A 27,130-nucleotide genomic window follows, 5' to 3' on the forward strand; every position below is an offset into this window, starting at 1 on the left:
GTCTGTGATTGGTCCACGTATGGAGTGTGTGTTTGTGAGCAGATCTCCCATTGGGTCCTCTCTGTTTTGGCACAAAGGGAACTTTGGATAAGAGAAGGCTGGAAACACCACTACCATGTCGATCTCCTGAGTTCTCACTGAACAAAGGATAGGATCCAAGTATCCTGCAACTACGAAGCCGAGTTGAGAAACCGCTGGTGACCCGCTGGAATGTTTGGCACCCTGAGCCCGCTGTCGCCCCGTGAGACCCCTCTGCATCTGGCCGTCCTAGAAGGTCTGGGAAGATGCTTCGACCCACTGGAATAGTGGGACCAACTATTCTCGGCACCTTCACCAAAACCTGCAAGTAAGCTTTCTCGGAAGTGTCCCTGGGCCAACCAGTGGGCTGACCAGCTTACGCAGGACCTTTGCTCGGTCTCCGCCGTAGTTTTGAGGAGGCCCTCGAAACTTGGTATACTGCTAGCTAGCTCTGTTTCCACGGCAGCCTCACACCGAATTTCGTATACTTGGCATTCCCAGGTCTGAAGTGAGACGAGTGCGCCCAGACCGGATTAAACGCGGTTACCGTGTTGCCCTGCTGCAGCAACGTCCTTTGCAAGTCTGCTGCATTTGCGACCCTCTTGCCCCTGAAGCCTGCTGCATTGAAACTGGGGCAATTCATCCACCCTGAGCAGAGAAATCGCCACTGTCCTGTTTGGGAATCCTCGCTGGATCTCAAGAACTAAAAGATGCCGAGACGTCCTTTTTGCCGCATTCGAACCTGCAACCGAATTGGACTAACCTGCCGAAGTTTGGGTCTTCTTGCATCAGGGACCGGTGAGTAATCAATACCTCAAATCGGTGGCCCCTAGCACAAGAGCCCATCTTTACGCACAAGTGGCCTCTGGGGGCCCCTCTCCTATCCACTGCTATTGTGAAATAGCGACTCCATCCCCAACTGCCTCTGCCTTCAAGTGGAGGTCCTTCTTGAATAGTGGGAACCTATTCTTCATCACCTCATCCACCTTCCCAAGCTGCTAGAGACCCCTGAAGAGACCCCGTTTTGCCCATTGGAACAACCGCGTGCGCTTGCACAGCATGTACTATTGAGCCCAAGGCTCCCCTCTTCTTAGGGCTTGGACTGCCTCTTAGTTAGGAGAATAATTGACGTCGAACTGGGCCTAAAAGATTAACTGCACTGCCGTTTCCTTCCCATCTAGGTTGTCACATATTTCGTGCAGTCACCCCTTTAGACCCCCCTGATCTTGTATATATACTGTATTGAGTGTGATGTATTGGTTTATTTAGTGTTACTGTGATTCTTTGCTATGCTCTATGTTACAAAGGCCTTGTAATAAATGTGTCTATATTTTTGATAGAACACCTGTCTGGAGTAATTTGTAAGTGTTCTTGCTCTGTGTGCTCATTGAGGTCTTTCAGTCACCCTCCCCCTCTTCAGACTTAGTCTTGACCGCCTGCCATAGCTACCCTGATTGGTCTGGCTTGTCCAGAGGTTACCCTGTTCCAAGAAACTAGGTTGGCCTTCTGAACCTCTGCCCCTCCTGGTCAGAGTTCAAAAATCCTTCTGATCATACCAGCAGAGTTCAAGTCTGCACATGCCCTGGCTTGTAGTGGATAGTAGGCCTCGGGAGATGCTGAGCTTCACAGCGACGTAGCTAAGGGACTTGAGGGAGACTGCCATGTGGGTGATGAAGCAGGATTTCAAAGTGACACGCAATTACAACTGTAGCTAGTGCAGTTTGATGAGTCGTGCGATTTGGTCGCATTTGCCGGGTCCTTTAATGAATCGTGCCTTCCAAGGGGCAATGTCACCATCTAGGTCCGAGAGCACCAAGGCTTGGAAGGCAGATCTGAAATAGTTTGCTGAGATGAAGGGCTTGGTTTTCCACAGGAGGGAAAGTTGGTAACCTGCCGTTTGTGTCTTCTTTGCTATGTGCTCCTTGACAATGTAAAACCCCAGTGGCCTGGCACAGACGTCCGGTGGGTTCTGAAGCCCTTCAGGTTTATAGCTGAGAGCCAGGTCTGGATGGCAAGGTGTTTGGTGCTGTTGGTCAGCAGTAGAAATTCAGTCTTGGAGGGGTCAAGCTTCAGGTAAGCAATGGACAGGCAGGACAAGGAAAAATGTGAGGCAAGCCTTGAGGTGGAGGAAGCCTTTTATGGAGGATACAGTGAGATAGAGCTATGTGTCTTCTGTATATTGATGGATGTTGTGTGGATCCAGGAGACTTTTAGGGTTCCACGTAAAGATCGAGGGCGAGAGGATGGATCCTTGCAGCAGAGCACAGTTAATGGATAGATTTGGTTGTCTGGAGGAATCCATTTGGAGGAATTTGTTGCGATTAGCAATGCAAGATCTGAACCAGCTGCGGAAGTTCTTGCTCATTTCCATGCAGCAATGTAGAATGTGGTGAGTGTCTGGTGGTTTACTGTGTTGAACCCGGGTTTGGGCGTATAACAAAACCATAAAAAATAAATATTTTAAAAAAATAAACCCAGCTGAGCGGTTAAGTAGAACCAGGAGGGAAGGATGACCAATGTCATAGATTTTGAGGTTATTGCTGATCAACTTGTTGGGACTGAAGTCACATTTCTAGGACAGATAGTGGTTGCAAGAGTTGCACGGCTACTGCTTTCTCAAGGATCAAGGAGAGTTGAGGTGAAGGGGCCTTGAGAGAGAAAGAGCGGTTGATGATTGCCAGGTAAGGGAAGAATGCTTCAGTCGGAAGGGTCTTCAGTATGGTGGCAGGGAGGATGCCATCCACATATTATGTGGCGTTGAGAGATGCCAGGGTGACAGTCAGGTATTCCATGGGCAGTGTCTTGAAAGTTGCCCAGATAGTGGTGGTTTTGCGAGATGGGATGTGTGGTGTGTGGTCAGCTGAGCTGGGGCGAGGGTGTCTGTGCTGGCGGACCATGCTCATCTTGTTGATGAAGAAAGTTGATGGTGGTGGCTTTTTCAATGGGGTGCAGTACCGGTGGGTCAGGGAGAGGGTTGATGCAGGCTTTTGTGTTGGTTTAGGTCAGGGAAATGTGGTGTAGCCACATTTGTTGTTCAGTGTGAATTTACCACAGATATGCATTCCTTGACACCTCATTTTGCGGGTCACATCTTCATTACAATGCTTTTGGACTCTTTCCCTGTGTTGCTCTCATGCAACATCCCTTGGTCTGGCTTTGTCGCACAATTTTCTGTTCCGCTACCCTCTCATGGCCTATTTTTCCCCTTTTCCTTAATTTCCTCCCCAGTGTCACTCAGCCAAGCCACTGGGCTTGCAAGAGGGAGAACACATTTTCCCTGCGTTCTGTAGTTATTTGAGCAGTTGCCTTTCTGTTTTTTCCCTGAATCTTCCCAATCGCTCTCTTGCATGAGGGACACTCATGTGACCACAGTTTTCGTTTGTTTGCCCCACTACTCCTACATTGTAACCCTTTCTTTTGGGGGCCACTACTCATGCTTCCCCACTCCCCCACCACCTTGATACAGTATTCTGTCCTTGGCCAGCTAATCCACTAATGGCTGCAACAGGGATGGCAAAGGTATGGGGACTTCGGTAAGACAACCCGCTTCTTTCCATGATGGGTAGGCCAAATCCACTACAAAGTGAGAGAGAATAAGTTGGAGGAAAATGAAGTTTGCAAAGATAAGAGTTAGTAGGTAAATATAGAAGGAGCAAACAGAGGAACAGAGAGTAGCCGACAAGAGAATGCAAATCAACAGAAGAATTACGTTCATGTGTGATCAGGGATATGCATATTGTGCCTCCGCGTTGCTCTTTTAAGGACGGAAACAGGGTGACTCCTACCATGCGGAGTCCTAAAAGCACAACTGTTCAAACAATACATATGGTACCCACTTATACATTTACTCATTCACACCCACACCCGGCTCTCTGCTATGCACCTTGAAGGCTTTACCACCCAGCTGGACACCTGCAGCAAGCCCCTTGGGTTCGACACCGACAGACACCTCTCCTTCAAACAGCACATAGCAAGGAACAAACAAACGGCTTGGTACCAACTTTCTCTCCTGCGAAAAATGAAACCCTTCCTCTCATAAAACAACTTGAGATCTGCTGTCCCAGCCTTGGTCCTCTGCCACCTGGAAGGTGGCAGTGCCCTTTTGGAAGGCCTTGCGGCACCTACTCTGATTCCCCTGAAATGTGTCCTGCATGCCATAGCACGACTCATTAAAGGACTCCACAAATTCGACTACTTCACCCAACCTTCATTGATCTGCACTGGCTCCCGCTGCAAGCCCATATCATCTTTCAATCCTGCTGCATCATCTACAAGGCTGTCACCCTGAAGTCCCCAAGCTACCGCACTGAAAAACCCCAGGATCCCCGGAGGCCTACGATCCAGCAGAAGCAAGGACATGTGCAGACTTGAACTCTGCTGGTGCAGGAAGGAAAGAAACTATGCCCCAAGACTCTGGAACACCCTCCACACCAATATCAGACTCGCCCCCTCGCTTTGACAGTTCAGGAAGGCGCTCAAGACCTTCCCCTTCAAGGAATGGCTCCACCTAACACCTAGGCCCATACAGCGTCCACACCCCACCTAACCTGAGACTGGGACAATCTGATCTCCACGGTTTCCTCCCCATGGATACGCGCAGATCCATTGCTGACTATTTGCCCTCCTTCTGCTGTTAGATCCCCATTCCCTTCCTTCTCTGCTCCCTAACCTTATTCTTCCCCCTCTCTAAAGCACTCTGTTTCCAGAACCTAGGTCTGCGCTCAATAAATACCCTAATAATAATAATAATAATAATACTCATTGTTACTTGGGTTTTGTTGAGTGCAAGCCTAACCGCGTGCAAAGAGTGTTGGATTTTCCAAGTACAAAGTAACGCATGGAAGTTAGAAGTCAGGGCTGGAGGTTCCATGGAAGGATTTTTCTAGAACAGGGGCCTGCAACCTAGCCCTCCAGATGTTTCATACTGCAACTCACAGCAGCCCTAGCCAGCATAGGTAATGGCCTTAAAGATGACACATCACATCTTAACTATGATGTAGGCCTGCGAGAACAGTCACAGCACATGTATCAGGGTCAGTGTAATATGTCTGGATTTTCTCTGTTATTCGGCTGCATGTTGGCCATTCTGCAAAGTTGCCAGTGTTATGTTGGGGGACCAGACATCTTGACAACCAGAGCCTAGATCGTGAATCTAAAACCTACGTCTGGTTTTATGTTTCACTATAGAGGTAGCTGAAAACAGACTGTGATAACTTTCTCAGACACTTGGTTCTTGAATGGAGGTTCTTTACCAAAGGTTTAATTTCCTGCATGTTGTTGTGGTGGGGAAAGTAGGGTACGACAATATCAATCAGCTACATCTGAAAAGGTAATCTTTGGACCTGTGCTTGTTTTTTGCTGTTAGTTACGAGTGTGTTGGTGGGGTAGTTGTGCTTCGGATAAGCACCCAATACCCGGTCCTGGATAACCGCAAGACATACCTTGGGCCAATGAATCCCTGCGATTGCGGAGGCCTTGACGTATAGTTGAATGTCATTGGCATATTGGTGGGTCTTGGTACCAGCAAACAGTTCCCCCAGTGGTTCCTCGTAAAGATATTACATTACCACAAATAATGTCACTAATAGTTTGTGTTGGCACGGTAGATAGTGGGATAAGGCTATGGATTGTCTTTTAACCTGCAAATAAACTTTAGTCTAAGGCCAGAGCAAAACATACATAAAATGGTGGAATAATGTCCCTGCCTAGAATTTAACCGGCAGTCCACCCCTCCTGCTGTTTCTGAATGCAGCGTCTACTGGTGGCCTGATGGCTAGCACTGTAAGATTAGAGAAAAGTCCCTGTGGTGCTATCAGTGGAGTGCTCCCCCACCATCTGTAGGTGTCAAGCACGTACCATATCCTATCAACGCTATATGCTGAAAGGGTAACTTCCAACTTCATTTCTGAAGACAATCTTGCCATGGCGCCATCAGATCAAGTCAGATAGCTGGACGTATCTTATCTGGACTACTGTAATAGCAAGCTGGGAAGGACCACCAAAGAAGGACCCCAATCAATTACAGCCAAGCAAAACATCACCCTAACCCGGATGTCCCTTCACTAGCTCCTGATGAATAGAGGATACACTTCAAGGTGTTATGTATCACCCACAGGGCCTTAAAAGACATTATGGTCAAAGATGTGGCCAAGCTATATACACCAAATAGCCCAGCCAAAACCCTGAGATCATCCATGCAGCAGCTAGAATGCATGCAACCAGTTTTACAGAGGTGGGAGAAGACTTGAGCGAGTACTTGCCCTACTCGGCCATATGCTGTGCAATCACTTTACTAAAAAATGAGGTTTTAGAAAATAATTGTCTTCTTGCTGCTTTCCCTCCATAGACATCAATGGGACCCCCTATGTTTTGCTATTGTGTTTAACCTTTCCTGACTTTTGGAGGTAAGTGAATCCTTTTTGATTCACTTACCTTGCTAAGCAAATCTGTTTTGGGGGAACTTATCACTCCCTATGGCTATGAGTGCAGGAGAACCATGGTCTTAAATGTTAAATTCTGATTATTTTTGCGATACAGCAACCCTTATTTTTGGTAACTTTTTAACTACATGCATGATTTATCCAGGATAAGCTGGTGGTGGCGGACACCTCTGTTTCATTTTATTTTTTATAGTCTTGTGCGTGTTTGCATTTTACTGCTTTATACCATTTAGAGTAAGGTACGAAATGTGCGTAGTTTCGGCTGGCTGAGATTAAGGTGGCCATACCGGGAAAGTACCTTTCAAGACACCAGATGGAAAGCAGCCGTAATCTGCGTGGTCTCTGATGTGGGGCCCGGTGGTCCTGGGCCACGGTGGTAGCGGGCCATGATGTGCGGCTCCACTGCTTGGTGCGCAGCACTGGCGCCGTGCATAAATGAGGCACTGACACCGGGAGTTGCTGTGGTGATTAACTGCCGAGCGGCCCTTTTGTTAGAGTTCCGACACATCTCCCGCATGTCCCAGGCCACGTGTGCGCTGCCCGAGCCCAGGAGGGGCTTTGGGCATAACCTCTCATGCCAAGGGTATAAAGTGAAACAACACGCACAACAATTAAAGTATACAACAATACGCACAAATAAAAACTTGGCTGTTCTCGCAAGCAAACTAACTGTACCACAGCTACTATGTGCTATTGGGACTACCTGACCTAGCTATCCTTCTTGACTTGCCATAGCTTAGCTCGGATACGCCAAAGGGCCAAGTCTGCCCATGGCTTAAACTCTATGAACTTATTTATACTGTATATAGCCTCCACTATGTATAGATCTGTGTAATACCATATTCTACTACTGTAAATTCTATTGCATATATTATTGTATGTTGTATAAACATTGTAACCATGTACCCAAGAAATGCGTCCAGATACCTCGAGGTTCGGTGCGCTATATAAGCAAATAAACCAAACCTAAACCAAGAGTACCATAAACTCTAAAATGGCTGTGTACCAAGATTTTCTTTTGTTCTTTGGCCATCTTGTGGTTTAGCCTTCTTCCTGCCCTGGAGTGGCTGCATATTCCATATATGGTAAGCGCCGTCCCGGGGGAGCCATAACTCATGGGCAAAGTGGCGGTCTGGGTGTTGGCCGGGCATTGCGGCCAGGTCTGTCTGGACCCAATCCACATCCACACTTGGGTGTGTGCGCTGCTGGGCAGATTCAGTGCCAGTTTGAATGGTGAAGATCCTTGTCATTTGTGGGCTGGGAGCAACTCCAGCACAGACCCTGAATAAAAGGCTGCAGCCAATCCGGAGATCATCTTTGGAGTCAAAACCCCTACGAAGGAGAACAGCCCGCTGTAGACCCAGAACTCTGTCATTGGAACATCACCAGGAGCCCCTCCTTCAGTTGCCCAGTGAAACCCTTCTTCTCTGCAAACCTCATGAAGGCCTTCATCTGTGCTTCGACCCATGGACTGGTGGGAACAACCAGTCCCGACCTCTACGCGAAGATCCAGCCACTGGAAGTAACCTGACCTATGCACCTGCAGTCCCTGGACATCCGTCAACAGAACCAAGCCCCAAATCCAGAAGGCCCAGCAATTTTAGGAACTCGCAGAGAAACTCAAACAGTGGTCCCTCAGTGAGTCAGATTACAGGGGTGAGCAAAGATACCTAGTTTTGGCCAACGTCTCCATAGGGTTGTTTGGCCGTAAAGTCCTAACTATACCTCTCCTTTGCCTAGCGCTGAACGGTGGTGTTCTGGTCAGGTATGCTCCCCTGGGTCTCCCCTAAGGTGGTTGGATTGGGAACAGGTCTTTTAAAGACATTCCCTTTTGTTTGTTTGTACTTTAGAAAACGTACAAACAACTTGTAGGTTCAAGCCCACACTTGTTCAAACGTCCTAAAGAGACACAGCTTTCTGAAAAGACTTATTGGGACCTGTGACTCTAAGGGCACTAGGCCCCTTCTTTTCTTGCTAGGGAACGACATTTCATCAATAGTACCTTATTTCTAAGGTTTTCATGGTGTTTGCGAACTCCTTTATTTTCAACCTATTTGTTCTAAAAGTTGTGATTACTTACCGGTTCTATTGCTTTATTCACCCGCTTTATTACACATCAAGTATTCTAAAACTGATTCGAACTGTATTTTAAAAGTGAAGTGTTAGCGCTCTTAGCAGAACACACCAATGTGAATGTGTATATATTAGTACTGAATATTTTAGGGTGTTACTTAGCTGTGCTTTCTCATTGAAAAGAGTTTGCCTGAGTCCTAAATAAATAACTGTACTGTATCATTAAAGGAATGGTGCGCTCAAAAATATTGTTGCCTTAAAAGATGGGCAATAATCCAAAACATACATTAAACATATTTTTAATGACAGTTGCTATGTAAACTTTTGAGCATACGAGGCTCATAGCGTTTACATGGGAGCATCCATTTTGTAATTTCAGGGAGCCTTCTCGCTCATGTTAAGCTCTGCCCTGGTGGCACTAAACAAGCAGCAAAAGCCCCCTACTGGGAGCTTTTGCTTACTGCAGCCAGAGCAGAGCTCAACATGAGCTGAGGAGGCTGCCTTCACTTTCATTTTATGTTTTCGGTACTCCCCAAGCCCAGAGAAGCACAGAAAACGTAAAATGAAGGCAAAAAGCAAAGGCACAGCAATTACAAATACAACGTTGTTGTATTTGTGATTGCCGTGGTTGGAAAACCACGAAAAATCATAAATACAAGAACGTTGTATTTCTGACGGTGGCCGCTTTCGCATGGAGTCTCCTGGGCTCCACCAGCTTGGGGGAGCCCAGGAGACTCCAAGCGAAAGCCACCGCAGTCAGAATAACAACATTGTTGTATTTGTAAATACTGCAGCATTTACAAATACAACAATGTTGTATTTCTCACTGCAGCGGCTTTCGCTTGGAGTCTCCTGGGTTTCCTCAGGGTTGGGGGAGCCCAGGAGACTCAAAGTGAAAGCCACGGCAGGCAGAGATAAAACGCGGTTGTATTTAAAAATGCTGTGGTTTTTCATTCTTAGTTTCTCTGGCTCCTCCAGCTCAGAGGAGCGTGAGAAACTTAGAAAGAAAACCGCTGCGTTTTTAAATACAACAACGTTGTATTTATCTTTCCGGTAGCTTCAGCTTGGAGCCCAGAGGACTCCAAGCTGAAGCCACTGCAAACATAAATTCAATGTTTTAAAAGCTGCAGTTTTCTTTCTAAGTTTTCCGGGCTCCTCCAGCCTAGAAAACCTAGAAAGAAAACCGCAGCTAGTGCTCATTTAAAAAAAGAAATAAGCACATACCTAGATGCAGCTTTCCTGCCTGCATTCTCTGGTCTCCGGCACCAATGAAGCAAAAGCCACCCAGTGGTAGCTTTTGTTTATTACAGCTGGCTGGCTTTTGCTTCATTAGTGCTGCAAGGGCAAGCACAGGAGGCTCATCCATTTCACAAAATGGATACCTCCTAGTGCTTCACATTTTTGAGTTTGAGCTTCATTTGCTCCAAACTTTACATAGGGACTTTGTTTAAAAATATTTTTATAGATATATTTGATTATGGGCCATCTTTTTAGCCAATAATATTTTAGAGCACACTACTCCTTTAAAAGTGCTCTGTGTGTGCTTAACTTAGCACTTCACCACTCTAACATCCTAAGTCTAAGTCTTGCTCTTCAGTCACACTGCACAGATAGAGGTTGGCTAGACATTAGTGTTTGTCCCCGTTCATCTGAATACAGTGGACTCAGAGAATCTGTCCACAGAGCCGATTCTGACAATCCATCTGAACACTATGCGTCCTTCCTTGTGCCCCTTAGAAGTGTCCTACACTGGCCGCACGCCTCCTCAAGGGTCTACGTAGATACGACCGCATCACCCTAGCCCTCATCGACCTTCACTGGCTCAACTGCATGCACAAATCACCTTCAAGTCGTGCTGCATGTATAAGGCAGTCGCCCCCAAGTCACCCAGCTACCTAGCGGAGAAATGCAGCATCTACGGCAGACAGCGCACCACCAGAAGCCAGGACATGTGCAGACTTGAAATCCGCTGCTACAAAAGGAAAGAACCAGAAAACAAGTCTTGTATGCCTACGCCCCAAGACTATGGAAACTCCACCCCATTAGCACCAGGCTCACCCCCAAACTCCTACAATTCAGAAAAGAGCTCAATACCCAGCTCTTCAGGGAGTCTCTCCTCCTCAACACCTAGGCCATCACGTCGGCCCCCCGCGCCACCTGATTCGCTATATGCCATCCGCCCCTCTGCTCACCACCACCTTAACTGTACCCCTCCATTCTGCCCCTCTGTAACCTACCCCTGCTGTTGATCTGTTCTGTTACCTCTGAAAAGCACTCCGCTATGCATCTATTCTGGTGTAAACCTTTGGAAAGCGCTCTGTTGTGTATCTGTATTGTTGTATACCTCGGTAAAGTGCTCTGTTGCTTCTCGAAGCTAGGTCTGCCCTGAATAAATACAAAATTAATAATAATAATAATAATATGCATCAAACAAAACCACCTGAAGTTCAAGAAGTCACTAAAGCCTGCCACAGCTCCCCGACCTGACAGCCCTACTCACCAGTCCACCTGCACTAACAGACCAGCCCCTCACCATGGATAGCGCTCTGAAATTTTAGGGAGGATTGGAAAAATCCTTTCTTTGACAGCAAATGGTCCCCCGCCTCATCTTCTCCCTCTCCCTTCCCCCTGATACATTAACTGTTGACTGTAAGCGTGTGCGTTGGTGAATCTCTATTAGCATTGAGTTATTCACTCCAGTTGGGCACCAAGAGTGTAACACCAGCACCTCATATCGATGGTACTTGGGACATCCTCACAGCCGGTTTACATCCCACTCTCTAACTGGCACAAGTGGAGCTAACAACATCTACATGACTCACTCGTGGTCAACCAGAAACGTCAATGACCAGAAAGCTGCAGTTGGTGGAATGTAGCTTCAGCTGGGATAGATGTGTTTTTTCGACACTGTATCAAAATCCTGTGATGAATCCGAGGGTCTCGTCACTGCTTCAGATGGGGGAGCCCCTTCCCATGAGGCCAGGGAGGAAGGCCGCTACCCAAGATTCCCCCTGCGGGTTGTGCTCAGCGGGAGGATCTCCTGGGGAGGAGGGACCCCATTGAAATCGGTGGTGAACCTGTGAGAACGGAGTATGCCCTTAACCCACCCACCTTCCCTCAAAGCCCCTTCAATTCCCCAATACCGAATGTCCCCATGTGTTTTGACAAGACATCTCAGATAGAAACCAATGGGATGCGGAAGAGGCAACGAGTAAGGACGCCAACACAAAAGGAAAACCCCATCCACCACCGTATAAAAAAGATTTTGAAAATATTGATATTATTATGGACAGTGTTACGAAACGTTTAATGTACAATAGTGTTATGTTATGGGTATTTATACTGTACACCGCTGCGATTTGCATGTTCTCCAGGTGCTCTCGTGCTTCTTGTGGGATTAGATAGTTTAACATAAAAAAATAATTTAATATATTTAAATAAAGAATGACGGGTGGGAATTTCTCTAGCAGGTGGACTCTCAAATAGGAACCAAAACGATATTGCTCCGCCCCCATGATGTCATATCACCCATATCTCCTAGTTTTCTTTTTCTAGCGGACATCATAGGTCCCCTGTTCCCTTTATTTTGACCATAGCTTGTTCTTTCCACAAATCATAGGAGCGTGCGCTTACTGATGGATCAAAAAGTTCTGCTTGGCAGAAACTGGTGCCAAGGCCGGAAATTATTATTCCTAACCAAGTTGTCACGGGCGGTGGAGGTGCAGTGACCTTCGGAACTGATTGAACGACCCAAAGCCGTCAAATGATGCCACAGCTGGAAAGGAACCCCGTGAACGGACCTTCCATTAATGAACCAGGTCGTTGTTTTGGCGGGAGGTGGGATAAGTGTGCCGGAAAAGGCTCGGAGTGACATTCTTGAATTTTCTCAGATCAAATAACCAGTATTCCATGAAGGTAAGGGGTATCAAGGGCGGGGTGGTCGGTCAGTCGGGTAGGGTACCGTTTACATGCACTATACAGTTTTTCATTGACTTGCAAGCCAATTAATACATGCCTCCGTTTGCCATTATTCAGTATTGATGTGCGAGCCTGGTTTCTCCAGCAAGAATGGGAGTTGTGCTTATCGCTTGGTGCATAGAGTCAGGAGCAGCTGGTGTCTGTGTGGGTCTATTCTAAGGTGTATATGGATTTGTGCAAAGGAGGCATTTCTAAGGTGGGAGAGTTCATGTGTTTCACTTGTTAGGTTGCTTTTGCCGGTGGGTGAGGATTGCACATTGATTTAAAAGATGAAGATTTGTGAGGGTTTTGGTAGGGGGAGACGGTTTTGTCTAGCTTTTTGTCTTGGTGTAATTGGTGAGCATTTGTTGTGGTAGCGTGGTTGAGTATGATGAGTTTGTTAGTGGGTTCATGTGAGGTTGTTAGTGGGTGAAGCACTTTCTTACGGATAACTAGATGGGAGACACAATGGGGCTTATTACAAGTTTGCTGGTATTCTGGCAGTAAATCAAACAGAATACTGGCAAACAGATTTACCAATACTGCCATTCAGTCCAGTGGAATGTCTGCCAGATTTTGAGTGGTGGTAGACTGTGTTAGTCCCCATTACATGGAGTCCCATTGAACTCTGTTGGGGATTTATGCCAGTGAGGTGGCGGAATGAGCTCCAGCTCTTAGCTGGAAACCTGCACTCATTGCCAAATCTTCGATTTTGCTTGATGTGAAGCCCTGGGATGACGAAACTGATATGGCTATTAGCTGGAGCTCATTCCGCCACCTTAACAGCAAACTAGTAGTTGCCTGGTGCGGTAATCTAGCGGTATAAATGAATACCACCATGTTATTACCACACCAGCCAACTCGTGATGAGCCCCAATATATGGCACAGTATAGAACAAAACAATGCACTTTCACAGTTCACAGGGATACCTCAATGTGAGACATGATATATGGCATAACATACCAATAAAGCACTTTGAGGGACACCTAGATCCTAGATGTGAGATACAATATATGTCACAATGTCAAACAATGCATTGCGCCTTGCCCTGGAAGATTTAGGACTGATCCTAGTTGGGGAAAGGTTTAGGGGATATGGGAGCACGAGTTAAAACTTGAGATAGGTAGGGCCTTAGTAAGAGTAGGAGAGCTCTGGAGTAAAGGTCTTGTCATCCTTACCTGACTGCAGTAGAGTCAGGATCTGAAATCAGTATAGGGCTTGGACACCAGTCAAACAGGCAAACAACCGGGCCCCTTGGCCTCCAGCCTTCAATGGCTGCCCGGGCAAGGCTGCCCTAGGATAACTGGATAAATGGCTCTGGGGAAAGTTAGGCGGCTTCCTCAGCCTATGGCAGGCCTTGATTTCACAAGGGGATTGTGGGAGAGGGGTGGGAAAGCTGGGCATCTCTTTCTAAAGACATACATGTAAATAAATATAGTTTTAAAAGTCTGGATTTCACAAGGGGATTGTGGGAGATGGGTGGGAAGGATGGATGCCTCTTTGTATAGCAACAAACTGGTACACAGCACTGCTTTCATTTCTTTAATCCATAAAGCTTACATGGGTAAAGTGGTGTGAGTGCAGGTGTACATAAGAGAAGTCCACCCCCACTCCACCATGTAAAAAACAAACATTGGGGGCTTCATAAACTTTTTACCTCTCTCGGGGGTGGGGGGGTAAAATTGGCATATTTGTATTTGTACAGTTTTACTCATAATACCGTCTGCAGTATTCCACTGGAATGGCACCAGAGGCATTTCCCTACACACCTCTTAAAATGAAGGGTGGTAAAAACAGCAGTATTTGTCAAATATGCTGTTTTTACCATTATGGCCCAACTAGTAATGGTGCTGTGAGAATCATGCCTTTGCCATTAAGGTCATTGTTTCCTAGAGGTGAGTTGCCTCTGTGTAAGTCTCCTTCACTACTCACTTGTCAGTGACCCAGACTATCAAAGTTTCCACTGACACCTTAAATATTTTGCTACAACAAGAAAAATCATGATGCCATCCTCACTCCCTACCGCCTCTGAATGTGGATTTTCGCCAGTTGCTCATATAGCAACGAGCTGCAAACTGCCCCTGTCCTGGTGTTTTGGATTAGGACTCCTGTGATCCTGGACCATGGGTTACTCTGGCTAATAGGAGTTGTAATACAAAACAATTGATGAGCCAAAGGTTGCAGACCCCTTATATACAGATGCCCACTGCATTTCTGGGTAAAAAGCTACAGGAATGCTAGCCTCCTTTTGAGAGTTTGGCGCACAGTAAGGTGCCAGCTGATTTTCAATTCGCCTAAATAACCATAGTTTCCACTGGGTAGTTCTCAGTGGTTAGATTATTTATTTTATTGTTTCATTTGCAGAGGCGCACTTAACCCATTGGAATCTAGATGACTTGTAAAAGTGGACTGCAGAAAATGTTTAGGTCACAGGTCACTAGTCTGATTGTACAATATGTTCCTTGCAGTCAACACCCTTTCGATTTCCTGTATACACATCAGCTCTTCCTGTTGTCTAGATACAGGAAGGTTGGATGTTGTACCTGTATTTAAATGGGCCATGAGGCCTCTATAGTTCATCGCTACCATTGGATATTTTTTTTGGTCCTCATCAATAGGTATTGCCATTGCACTATTAGTATAAGGAGTTCTTATTCCATTAAAGATGCTTTATTCTCACTTTTTTTTTGCCTCAAAATGCTACTAATACCAGAGCTCTGTCCTCCATTAAGGGATCAGGTCCCCCTACCGGGCCTGTGAGGAGCATCATAGGATGACAATTCCAGAAGTATCCAAAACCAGGCCTGGGTAATTCCAAAGGGGGGGGGGCACTAACAGTACTATTATGCTCCTCCCTCCTACCTTTCGCTAGCATCCATGCTATGAGGAGAAAATCATACTCTGTCCCTTGACTCCATCGGAGTGGGAATTGTAAGTAACTCATGGTGGCAACAGTAAAAACAGACACAAGTCATCACAGTTCAAGGGTGTTTATGAAACTATATAAACGGGTGAGAAAAACACCCAACCTAAACCTCATTCTAAGATGGGAGCAAGCTACGACCATCAAATAATAATAAAGCAGTCCTAGTGGTGTCTTGTCAAAATAAAAGGGCCTATACTAAAAAAAAAACGATTGCCAATCCTTACGCTAAATACAAACAAAGAGTGTGGCACTAATCTCAAAATGGCTAGCCCCACGATGGGGGACTCCCAGCCTTCCTGCCTCGTGGGTATTCACATTAATTCTACAAAAAGGAAGATAAACAATCAGTGTCATCACTACCAATGACAGGGAGACCTATACATCATTAGGCTGATACCCACAATTTCATAATATTTTTTAAAAATACAATTTTATTAGTCAAACAATCAAAAATATGTGTTTTAAAACATTAAAAATAATGCATAAAACCTGCTTTATACATTATTTTTAATGTTTTAAAACACATTTTTTATTGTGTTTATGACTAATAAAATTGTAATTTCTTTTAAAATAATGAAATATTGGTTTCAGCCTAATGGTGTGTACCTCTCCCTGTCATGGGCAGGGATGACACTGATTGTTTACCTTCCTTTAGTAGAATTGATAAAACAGTGTGGGACAATGTTCATAAGAAAAAAAAAAAGAAGTGTTCACAAAAGTCACGATGCTATGGCCGGGGTCTCCCTTCCCCACGTTTTCAAGCACGGGACAAAGGCGGTACTTTCAAGCCCTGCAGACTCCTGGGCTTCTCCTGTACGAGATTACAGTTACTTTTAACAATATCAGGCATCTTCTGTATCCAAGACTCTTTCAAACAAAGTCTCTTACTTTAGAGGGCCTGATGTATCGTCAACGACAAAACAAAATTTCCTTTGATTTCTCTTCACGTTGGGCAATTACTCTTCACCCGTGGATCCCCTTAGCCGGGCTCCGATCCGTTTTTCAAAGTTCGTCTCCCTCAGTCGGGTTCAAACCAACCAATAGCACTGCGCACATCTCTCTGTTGGGTTCACGTTTGTCCGCACAATGTATTTCACTTAGCCTTTTTCACACTGGGGAATTCTCTTATCTTCTCCAGCCCCCAGTCAGGCTTTCTGTTAGCCCCCCAGTCAGGCTTTCTCTTAGCCCACAGTCAGGCTTTCTCTTAGCCCACAGTCAGGCTTTCTCTTAGCCCACAGTCAGGCTACACAGAGTTCGCAATGCGTTCCCCTCAGCTGTGTGCAAGCGTCTGTTTCACAATTCTTTGTACTTTAACAACGTGTCAAGGACTTTCGATTGTACAAGGGATTTGGCTGCACCCTTGTACGACCACCTTGACACCTTCTGTTGGCCCTCCCTATGGCCTCTTGGTATTCGTAGTTATATCTTTAATCTTCTTTATATACAGTTCAAAGGATGTCTTTTCACACTTTCGCCACTCGCAACTTTCTTTTGATACAGACCGTTATCACACAGTTTCTACGGACTCACCGGCTGTATAGAAGGCTTTGCTTGCGTCTTTTTCTTCACCACTTTGTCTCCCGCTGTCAGGCTTGTACCATTCTTAAAGTTCCTCAAGGGTCTCCTTCGGACGGGCTCGGACACCTTTCTATGGTTCAGCAAGAAAGCTTCCCTCAGCCAGGCTCGAGCCTCCTTTCAAAGTTCACAATTTCAAAGAAAAGGTTTTGGGACTTCTAGTCCAAGAATGCATTGCTAATTTTGCTCCCACTTCGTTGCTCCACGAAACGGCATTTTCTGTCGTTGGGAGCTGCAGGAGCCAAAAGGGGATGTTAGTTGGAGGTCAGAGTCCCGCCCTCTGTCCCTCGGAGGCCTGGGTCCGGCTGCCTGGTCCAGGGAAGGAGTTTAACTGTTGGTACCGCCAGGAAACCCAAGCTGCCCCTGGTCTTGCCTTCTGGAAGTACAGTTTCCTCCTCCACACTGCAATCTCCTCTCTGGTAGCAGGGCCAGTGTTTGGGCAGTTTTCCTCTCATCCTCCAGGTCTCCCAGTGTGTCTGCAGCTCACTAGGGCTTTTTCCTTCTCTCAGGCACCTTCCAGCATCCCCAACTTGCTCAAAGTGTGCTCTCATGCTCCGCCTTTTATACTTCCTGAGGGTGGTAATCATGTTAAGGTGTGCATTGTTGGAAAGGGGGGCCTGACTTTGCCTGGCCTCGTTAGTGGGACAGTCTACTGTAAAAAGAGGAAAGTCTGTTCTCCGTGCCTGTGGTTCTATGCTGATAATCCTCATCCTCCCAAATCTCTCTCCTCCTCGTGTCAGTGTGTGATGTAAAAAGGGGGCGGGAGGAGAGTTGAGAAGTCAGCAGCTCCTGTAAAATAGCATGTGGAAGAGGTGTAAATGGAAAGGGGATACCATATTTCCTCACTATGTGCCCCTAACCTGCCGTTCGGGTTCTGTATAGTGAAAATCCCTTAGGTTTTTCACAGAATGCATCTGTCACCACTGTGTAGGGCTCTGGCCTCAATTTTAAGAAAAGCAGCATTTTGGGTCCTGAGTGTTTAGGCAAGGTGGCTTGTGTGAAAAGAGCCCCAGAATGAATAAACTCCCAAAAGACCATCTTGTCTAACTTGCAGTTGCTGGATGCTGGCAAAGGCAATAGTACCTAAAACCTTTCGGCAATTCAGCCAAAAATCTAGACTTCATTGTCACTCACCGATTGATGTAGCGCACTGTGGACACATTGTCCCTCCTAAGGAGAATGCAGGCATCTACCCTTTTGCTGCTCAATGACTAGATCAACAACCCACCCAGGAGCTCAAGGCAGTTGTTGTGCAAGTTGACCTCAGCTTGGGATGACTTTCCTACTGTGAAGACATCCCCGTAGCAAGCGCCTCAGCCCAATCTGCTTGCATCCAACTCAATAACATCCGGCGCTATAGCAAAAAAGGCATTCCCATTTCAGGACGTCATGTGATCCAGCCACCAATGTAGTTCCGTAAGAGCATTCTGGTCTGGGGCACTAAGTCATTGCAATAGAGACCTTTGCACGGTTGTATACTAATTGACCTTTTCACAATTGACCTCGGGTGAATTGACCTAATTTAGAAGGTCAATTAGGACTATATGCGGGGGGAACCCCCACTGTAGCCCCCCCACCCAATCCAAACCCCTCACAACCCCCTAACCCAATCCCCTTATATTATTTAAAATCCAAACCAACAAATACATATATAAAATAACTAAAATAATATAAAGGTCAATTGTGCAGAAGGTCAATTAGGACCACTATAATTAGGTCAATTGTGCAAAAGGTCAATTGTAAAAGGTCAATTTGGGTAATACCCTTTGCACAGCTGCTTTACTTTGCGCCAATGGAAAGGCCTGTGGTAGAGGATCCCAGGAAAAATTGCTTTGATTGCTGAAGCCAACATACCCACAACCCTTGCTAGAACTCTGAGGGACCCACATCGCTAGGAAATCATGGCGCACAGCTCCAACTTTCTCTTCCTCCTGGGGAGCTGCAAAGTACCAGCTACTGAGCCCACTTGAAAGCCCAGTAATTCCAAAAACCTTGAGGGTTTCAGCTCCAACTTCTCCCAGTTGATCAGGACACCTCAGCTCTAAAATGGTCACAGCCATCACTACGTGGAACTTAAAGCCGGCGCCTCTTGTCTAAGTAAAGTCACATGCTGATGCCCTGTATCCTTAGGGCAGCAGCCGCCAGCCACATCAGCTCCGTTAAACACTAGCGAGGCGATGGTGGATCAAACAGCAGGCTCAGGAATTCCCACACCTAAACGCTCCAACTTGATCTGTAGAAAACTCTTGAGACTGGCAAATTAGATCAGTCAGGCAGGGGTTAATTGAGGCAAGGCCAGGTGAGCCAATTTACCCTTTCGATACCTTCCATCTTGAAATGGCGATACTCGGCGCGTTGTATCCGTTGTCTCTTTAACGCTACCAACACTCGTAACTCTGCCGAGTTTACTTTGTTCTACATTCCCTTCTAATCCTTCCCCCCAGACTTCTCTGGTCTGTGGGCTTCCTCCGTTCTACTTCTTATTCCTAAATGTAGTTAATTTGCCTTCCTTAGTATACGTTACCCCCCGTACCTTTCCGGCTTGTTTTCTCACTATCCTCTTTGTATTCCTGCTTTCTAATTTTCGCTGTGTAGGGCTGTTCTTCTTTCCTATTTGTCTAACTACGTGCACATACTTTCCGGCTCTTTGCTTTTTAGCCTTTAGGTTCAAGCAGCAGTGGCAGTCGGTCTGCTTACCTCCTTCCACCGCTGCCGCTTACTTCACGCCATGGTTCCCCGATTCTTCTCCGGTAAGTGGGTTTCCTTTTCTCCTAGCGACATTCACGGACTCCTATTCTTTCTGTCATTCCTCGCTGCACTTCTGTATTCTTCCTGGTCTTGTTTGGATCCCTTTGGGCTGGAAGAACAATCTTCAAGGATTTCCCTTTTTAACCGAGGATCACAATTCAACTGACAAACTGTGGCTACAGCTCCTGAATCAGATTTCTTTGGTTTACACCATCTTCCGGCACTCAGATCATAACTTCCTGCCTACATTGAAAGTGCTCCGTGGATCGGTCACTAGTCTTTCTTGCGGATTGGATTCCAATATACACAACCAAGAACAATATTCGGCTTGAAGACCATACAGGGTTTTTTATTGCCCAGAGGCTTTTTCCCTCGATTCTTTGGGGTCTAGCTCCTCGGGGTTCACCTTAGACAGGTTTCACTCCCTGTCAACGTGGCCTCTGAGGCAGCTAGGCCCTATCTGCACGATAAAAACAAGAAGGCTACAAAAAGGAAGGATTGGAAGACTCCAGCAAGTTCCAAGGACAGTTCATCTGAAGGTCAAGGTGAGGAGGAGGTTGGGGAGAATAGACCGTTACCTGGCAGTTCCCCACAAAAAACAGGGGAAAGAAAACAATGCTGTCCGGTGGGCTTGAGCCGAACGGCACGAGGAGGCAATCTAACACCAGGTACATCCAAGAAGTCCAAAAGAGGAAAACCCCACAGTAAACGCCAATTCAAAAGGAAAGTCCAAAGCCAGTCCAGTGCTCGGTCTGGGGTCAAAGGGAGAATATGTGCCAAATCCTAGGGACAATCCAAAAATCAACCCAAGGCAGAGTCCAGGGTCAGATCCCCGATGGGCTCACAGAGGGGTAACCGCGCAGTCTTCCTGTGATAACGTGAAAAAAAACTGTATGAGGCCGGGTGGGTAGGGGGGCGCTCGCGTCCAGGGTGAATGTTATATGCACTGCCTCCATTGGCACACTGAAACCAGGTGCATGTCTTGGGGGGCCATTGCAGGCAATGCGCACACTGCTGGTACACAGGGGCTCGCTCCCAGGGACTACTATAAAGCTAACTGAGGCCTTGGGAAAAACTCAAAGTGGTGCGGGCATCTCTGCCCTGTGGGCATGATTTAAGGTTGTGGGCAAGTGCTGAAGGCATGCACCTGTAATAAGGTGGTAGCTAAGAGGGGCGCAGAGCGAATTGGCGCTGCTGGCGCTGTCAGAGTAGTACATTTCACAAAATCAATGAGTGGAACCCAGCAGGAACAACATTCATCCTATTTATAATCAACATGAATTAAAAGAGTTAAACATCTACATATATCATATGTAAATATTCATACACATACACATAACCCATGGCAATTCAATAGGAGCATCTGTAAATGGGACATATATGCTGAAAGCAGCAAGACAGATGGAGGACAGAGGACAGGAAATGATGTCATAGAGATGGACCAAGTCATTGGACAGTTGATACCACGTGTTTTAAAATCTCAACACCAGAAATGCCCAGGGAGGAATGGGGTCTGTAGTTTGTTTTTTAGGTGTTCCTGCTGTTGAAAGTAGCAAAGAAAGTGAAGCATTGTGAAGAATCAAGCGCTGCAGTTCTGGAAGTGCCCTTCTTGGTGCAGCCGCGTTGGGTGATCGTCTCCTCTACCATATCCACCCCCCCCAAACAACGCAGTTATTTAGGGGTGACGAAACATTACCAGCAGATTTTCTGAAAACCCCCGTTTTAACATTTCAAAAGGCAGCAGTCCCACAATACAGGGAACCCTCCGATTTCCACAAACAGGAATGGTAGGTACTGCATGCAAAAATCATGGACCAAAATCAAATTCCTAATGAGGCCACAAGGGGGCCCCCTTCATTACCAAAGAAATTGCCCAGATCGCAGGGTTCTATGTGAAAATGTCCCCTGAGAAAAAGTCGCCAGGTAGGCCATTTCTTCCCCCTGCACACCTAAAAGCCTTGCCCCACATATCCTAGGACCAATATTATTTACTATTCTAACTGCATTCCTAGAATATTTGGGTAAAAAGTGCTTGATATTCTTGGAAGTGCAAATTTGGGGAAATGTCGACCCCAGGTGGCCTTTTCCCAGGCGACTTTATCACTGGATACCGATCGGCAGAGGTGGATATAAATATTTTTTTTTTCAACAAGTTGTGTTTAAAAGGCACATGGTTTTAAAGCCAAGGAAATATCACTTACTAAAATTGCCCCTTTAACCTTAATTAAAAAAATAATAAACGAGAAGGGTGTCCTGCAGTAGACGTCGTACTCACTGGCTGGCAAATTGCAGAATCGATGTGGTTGTTGACTGAGCGACCACCTCAATCGCCTGCTGCCCACTGCAGCTATAGGTGTTCCCGCAGTGGGCATAGACTCCTGCCAGCTCGGTCTCCTCCTGCCGGGCAATCTCCTTTGCTAATTCCAGGGCGCCTGGGTCTGTGTGCTTCACACCAGCTGAAAGACCAGAAAGAGACAAGGAAAGGGTGGAAAAGAGCACATTACTAGATGTAGCGCTATGAAAGGCCAAGGTGCTGATACTTTATAACCAATCTTTCTAGATATAGCGCTATGAAAGGCCAAGGTGCCGATACTTCAGAACCAAGCTTTCTAGATGTAGTGCTATGAAAGGCCAAGGTGCCGATACTTCAGAACCAAGCTTTCTAGAAGTAGCGCTATGAAAGGCCAAGGTGCCGGCTGCATAACCCAGCTTTCTAGATTTAGCGCTATGGAAGGCCAAGGTGCCGATACTGCATAACCAAGCTTTCTAGATATAGCGCTATGAAAGGCCAAGGTGCCGATACTTCCTAACCAAGCTCTCTAGATGTAGCGCTATGAAAGGCCAAGGTGCCGATACTTCCTAACTAAGCTTTCTACAAAGAAATACTACAACAGGTACCTTGGCACTTTACCATTTTCCTTGACACTCAACAATTTACCATGGCAGTTTACTAGGCGCCTAAGCACTTGGTTCTTTAACTTGGTACCTTAACAAGTACCTCAACACTTGACCTTGGCACTCAGCCATGCTGCTTGGCACTGAAAAATGTCCCTTTGCAGTTAGGCGTTTAACTTGGTACCTTATCGCTACCTCAAACTGGCAAGATATGTCAGCGACTTGAGCCCTCGCCCAAGACATTTGTGTTCAATCTACAGAACACATGTTCAACTACCACCAATCATTCCTCTGAGGTCCTTATGTTGAGTGAGTAGCAATAAATTAGACAACAGCATGAATTATTGCAGTGCTTAGGTGCGAGCGAGGGTGGGTGGGTTCCGATATGAAGCACTGTTAAAAAATTTGACATTTATAAAACCATATATCTCTGCATTTGAGCATATAGCTGACACACTGTCAGGAAGTATGTCTGGGTGCCATTCATTCATTTTGTCATTTGTATAGCGCCTTTCACCATAATTAAGGTCCCAATGCGCTGTTGGTTGAACGCCCGCGGAGGAACCGCATACCACAAATGAGGGAGAATTGGGAGGAAGGGTGCCCAAGACCCTGCTAGTTACCCATGTCTAAATGGAGTGTGTATGGGTGCAGCAGAGGTATACTATGAACGAAAGGGGGGTTGTGTTTAAGGAGATCAAGGGTTATGTGGGAGACTACAGTTCGAATTTGTCATTAAAACTAGCTTCATTCCTATGGCAGAGGTTATGTGCTTAGGGCGTGTGGAGTGAGCCCGTGCCTTCCACTAAATTGCGAAGGTGCCGTGTGCAAGAGAAGAAATGGGTTAGCTGTACAAACAACAATGTTTACTTCCTGGGTTCCATCTATGGGCAAGGAGCAGTGCTACGCTTCACAGGCGAGCTAAGTGCTAGATGAAATCCCCAAGGTGCTCACCATGAACGAAGCAAGCACAGGTCATCTTCCAAGTGCCGCAGCTCACCTTTGGTAGCTTTGGTCAAGCAGCCAAGGCACACTTCTCTGTAGGTGAGTGAGGTGACAGAAATACAGTATATAAGGCATTGGTTCAAATAAAGGAATGTCCACACAAGGAGACATTTCTACGGTTGCAAGCAAGTAAGAATGTTAATATGCACTTATCAAGCAGGTTTATCCAGTCCCCTTATTCACCCACTACAATGTCGTCAGGCTTTATGCGCGTCATTTTTCTTGTCAACTCATCTCACCCCTGCAGGCAAATTCAACCCATTATCTCCTCACAGTGCAAATGCACGCATATTTTCGTGTAGCTTCACTGCCCTCTGCTGGTCAGTGGGCAACGTGCAAAGTCATTTTTTAGAAATGAGCTTATCTCACACCCTTCTAGAGACATGTGAGGGGTCCAAAATGTGAGGCGAATGTACCCTCGTACTGAAAGAGTGGAAGGATGTCGGCTCACTCCTTTGGACATCCTATAACGCTGAGTGAAATCTGATGAGGCCAGAGTGATGTAATTCAGAAGATATACGAGGACATACTGAAATGATATGAAAAAACGTAAGAATAACGATGTAACTGAAGTGACAAGAGAACTGTGAAGAGCATATATGTAGTGACAGGAGTGTGAGGAACTATTCTAAGGGAAAATACTACAAAGAGAGGACCACAGAAAGCACACACCCAAGAGTTATCTTGAGGAACTACAAGAGTTGATAAGAAAGACTATCAAAAGAGATTACGCTAAGTAGTATATAATCCAAAAGGAAACCTATAACAAGGACTATCCAGAACCAAGGGAAGGCAAGGCATTCTCCGGGCATATTTACTTCAGTTCCATTTAGTGGTAGGGTCAGATAGGTTGCGTTTGGACAGAAAACATAGACACTTTGGACTTCCTGACATCGGACGAGCACCTTCAGTTTTTTTAGATAGGAAGGCTTTTCCCTTTAGCCATAGGGAAAGATAGGCCTTATTCTTTAATTTCAATAAAGAGAGTACAGAATGTCCCCAACGTGTCCGACACCTCCTTCCAACCCACCTCACCTCTTACAGAACCGCTCTACAACTCAGGCATGCATTTATACACATATGCTGACCACACCGAGATTCGAGTGCATCTGTATGGAATGTGGTCATCCTCCAATTTGGCGCTTTTTATAGGCAGAAGTGGGTGAACCAACATCACTCGAAAGCCAATGGGTGCAATGAAGATTTGTGGCCCCCAGATAGTTCAGTGGAGCTCTACCTTCTGGCCAGCTTCTCTTGGGACATTAAAGTTTGAAATGTAGGCATTAGAATCCCCAGCCAAGTCGCTCTAGCACCTCTGTCCAACAAGGTAGTGGGTGCTTCAATTATCCAAACACACCAACTACAGAAATTCCATCAGCTGTTTTCTTTTAATCCCCAAGTCCAGTTAATGAATGCATGTGTAGCCTCTTGACTGTAATATTGCAATTCAGTATACCATGGCCTCCCAAATATTTACCCTTAAAGGAATATTGCGGTCAGAAATAGTATTGTCCCTATGATTCGGCCATGTGTTTTTAACCATACGTTGATTGATCGTACAAACATTTCCTATGCACCTTACCAGAGTTTTCGTCTTTTGAACACAAGCGAAATCAGGCAGCAGGGCGTGGTCATCTTGTGATAATCTTATCATTTGCCGCATCGCGCTGGGTGAACTGCCTTTGCGGCACTAAATCATATCCCCCGCCCCTGAGCTTGACATCACCAAATCATTGATATTCTACGCCTCTCTTCGTGACGTTACTGGGCAGTGTAGCCAAACGCGCCCAGTCATCACCTACACGACTGGACGCAGAACCCGAAAAACACCACACATCATCTCACAACACAGCGTGTCACAATTCGGAATATGGAACTGTACTTTAAAAGGAAACAGCAAGACTGTACAATTGGTAAAGTACATTTATTTCACATTAAATGTTTCGAGAACTTTCGGCGATTGACATATTCAATCAAAATTGAACTTTTTTACTTTTGCTCTCGATCTGCAAATGTTTATCGTGAGTCAGGCGCTGCTCCTTTTTGGTACACAAGGTGTTCGTTTTGGGTAAATGAAGCACTTTGGTTGCACAGTGAAATGCAAGGCTGGTGCATCAACTTGGCACTAGACCACCGTAAAGGTTGTTATGTTGCTCCTAATCGATGGTACAGCGTAAGGGCATATTGGCCCTTGGCGATCGTCCCAAAAAAAAGTCAAATAAATCCAGTGATTGACATGTAGCTGCATCTGGCGGTTGAAGAAACCGTCGGTTGGGGTCTGGAATAAATGACAATCGCAAAATGGCAGGCTGTACCTGTTTGCAAAACATAAAAATAGAAATGTGTCTCAGTAGCCAATCTTTATTACAATTAATCATTTTATTTATTAGCGCAGAGGTGACACAATGTGAACCGAGAGAACACAACGTGGAATATCAAAGTACTCCGCTATTTGCTTCCGAGGATAGTGCAATGGAGTATGTTCAGCTCTAAACGTAAGGCGTAAAATGAGGCAACAATTCGAGGTGCACAATTCAATGATTTATTAGCGTTGAAATAAGGGGGAACCGAGTGGTGGTCTACATGCGTGTCGATGCTGGACTGCACATGTGCCCGGTAGAAAGACCAGCACACAAGGTTGTACTTGCACTTCATTGGAATATGCCACACAGAACGAACAAGTACAATGCAACCCAGCAAAAACGGTCAGCTATTAGTATTTGGACTAGTTCTGTTATAAAATCGTCTAAAGAGAAACTTATATTATATTCGGCATTTCCATTCTCTTGGCGTAATGCAGACCGTAACGCAGACTGTGTTCGTGTCAACGATCTTTCATAAACTGAACTTACATGTAACTAGGTCCAGTTTCGGAATGGACAACCTTATATCTTACGTTATTACACCCCTCCTTCAATTCAATCCCTTTCGGAATGGTCCCTGTCTCTCAAGGTAAAAAAAACAATAGAACCTTATACTGTGTGTGTGATGCGTGGGCCTCCCCAGCTCCAAAGCAAAAATTCAAAGCTGGTGACCTTCACTCACAATGAACATACATTCTTAGTTTGCAACATCCCGTGTCAACACATCCATGAGAACAGGATTTTTGAAGCAGTGGCCTTGGAGAAAAAAAATTGGGGGCAACTTGCCAATGACAGGATGCGCCCTACTCCAAAATTGTAGTCGATGAAACACAAAAACGGAGTCAAAGTGTGTCTAGCAATAGCCCCACCTCTGGTTATGTCACGGCCTCCTACCGCATGGCATGTTTTCACAGTCAGTACTTCTTGGGTGCCTAGTATCTTATGTAGCCTAGGTCTCATCCCTTTTGTGTGACAAGCAGATATTCAGCTGTTTGGGGAACTGTATGGCAAGGCAACTGCCAAAACCCAAAGATTCTTCCACACTGTTATCCATCGGGCACTTACACGATAAATGAAGGTCCCACAGTAGCTCGACTAAACTGAAATGTGAAAACAGTGTTACATTGTA

At 45.9% G+C, this 27,130-nt stretch overlaps 1 protein-coding gene across 1 annotated transcript in view; it reads right to left on the minus strand.

Moving 5' to 3' along the window:
• LOC138567523 (D-serine dehydratase-like) overlaps positions 1 to 27,130 on the minus strand; it is a 516,199-nt gene that overhangs the window by 408,003 nt on the left and 81,066 nt on the right. The window contains exon 4 of the mRNA XM_069645796.1: positions 22,014 to 22,194. Coding sequence (XP_069501897.1) covers positions 22,014 to 22,194 — 181 coding nt within the window. The remainder of the gene's footprint in view (positions 1 to 22,013; positions 22,195 to 27,130) is intronic.

The sequence above is a fragment of the Ambystoma mexicanum genome, chromosome 2p (assembly GCF_040938575.1).
Source record: "Ambystoma mexicanum isolate Mex_15411 chromosome 2p, UKY_AmexF1_1, whole genome shotgun sequence".
NCBI lineage: Eukaryota > Metazoa > Chordata > Amphibia > Caudata > Ambystomatidae > Ambystoma > Ambystoma mexicanum.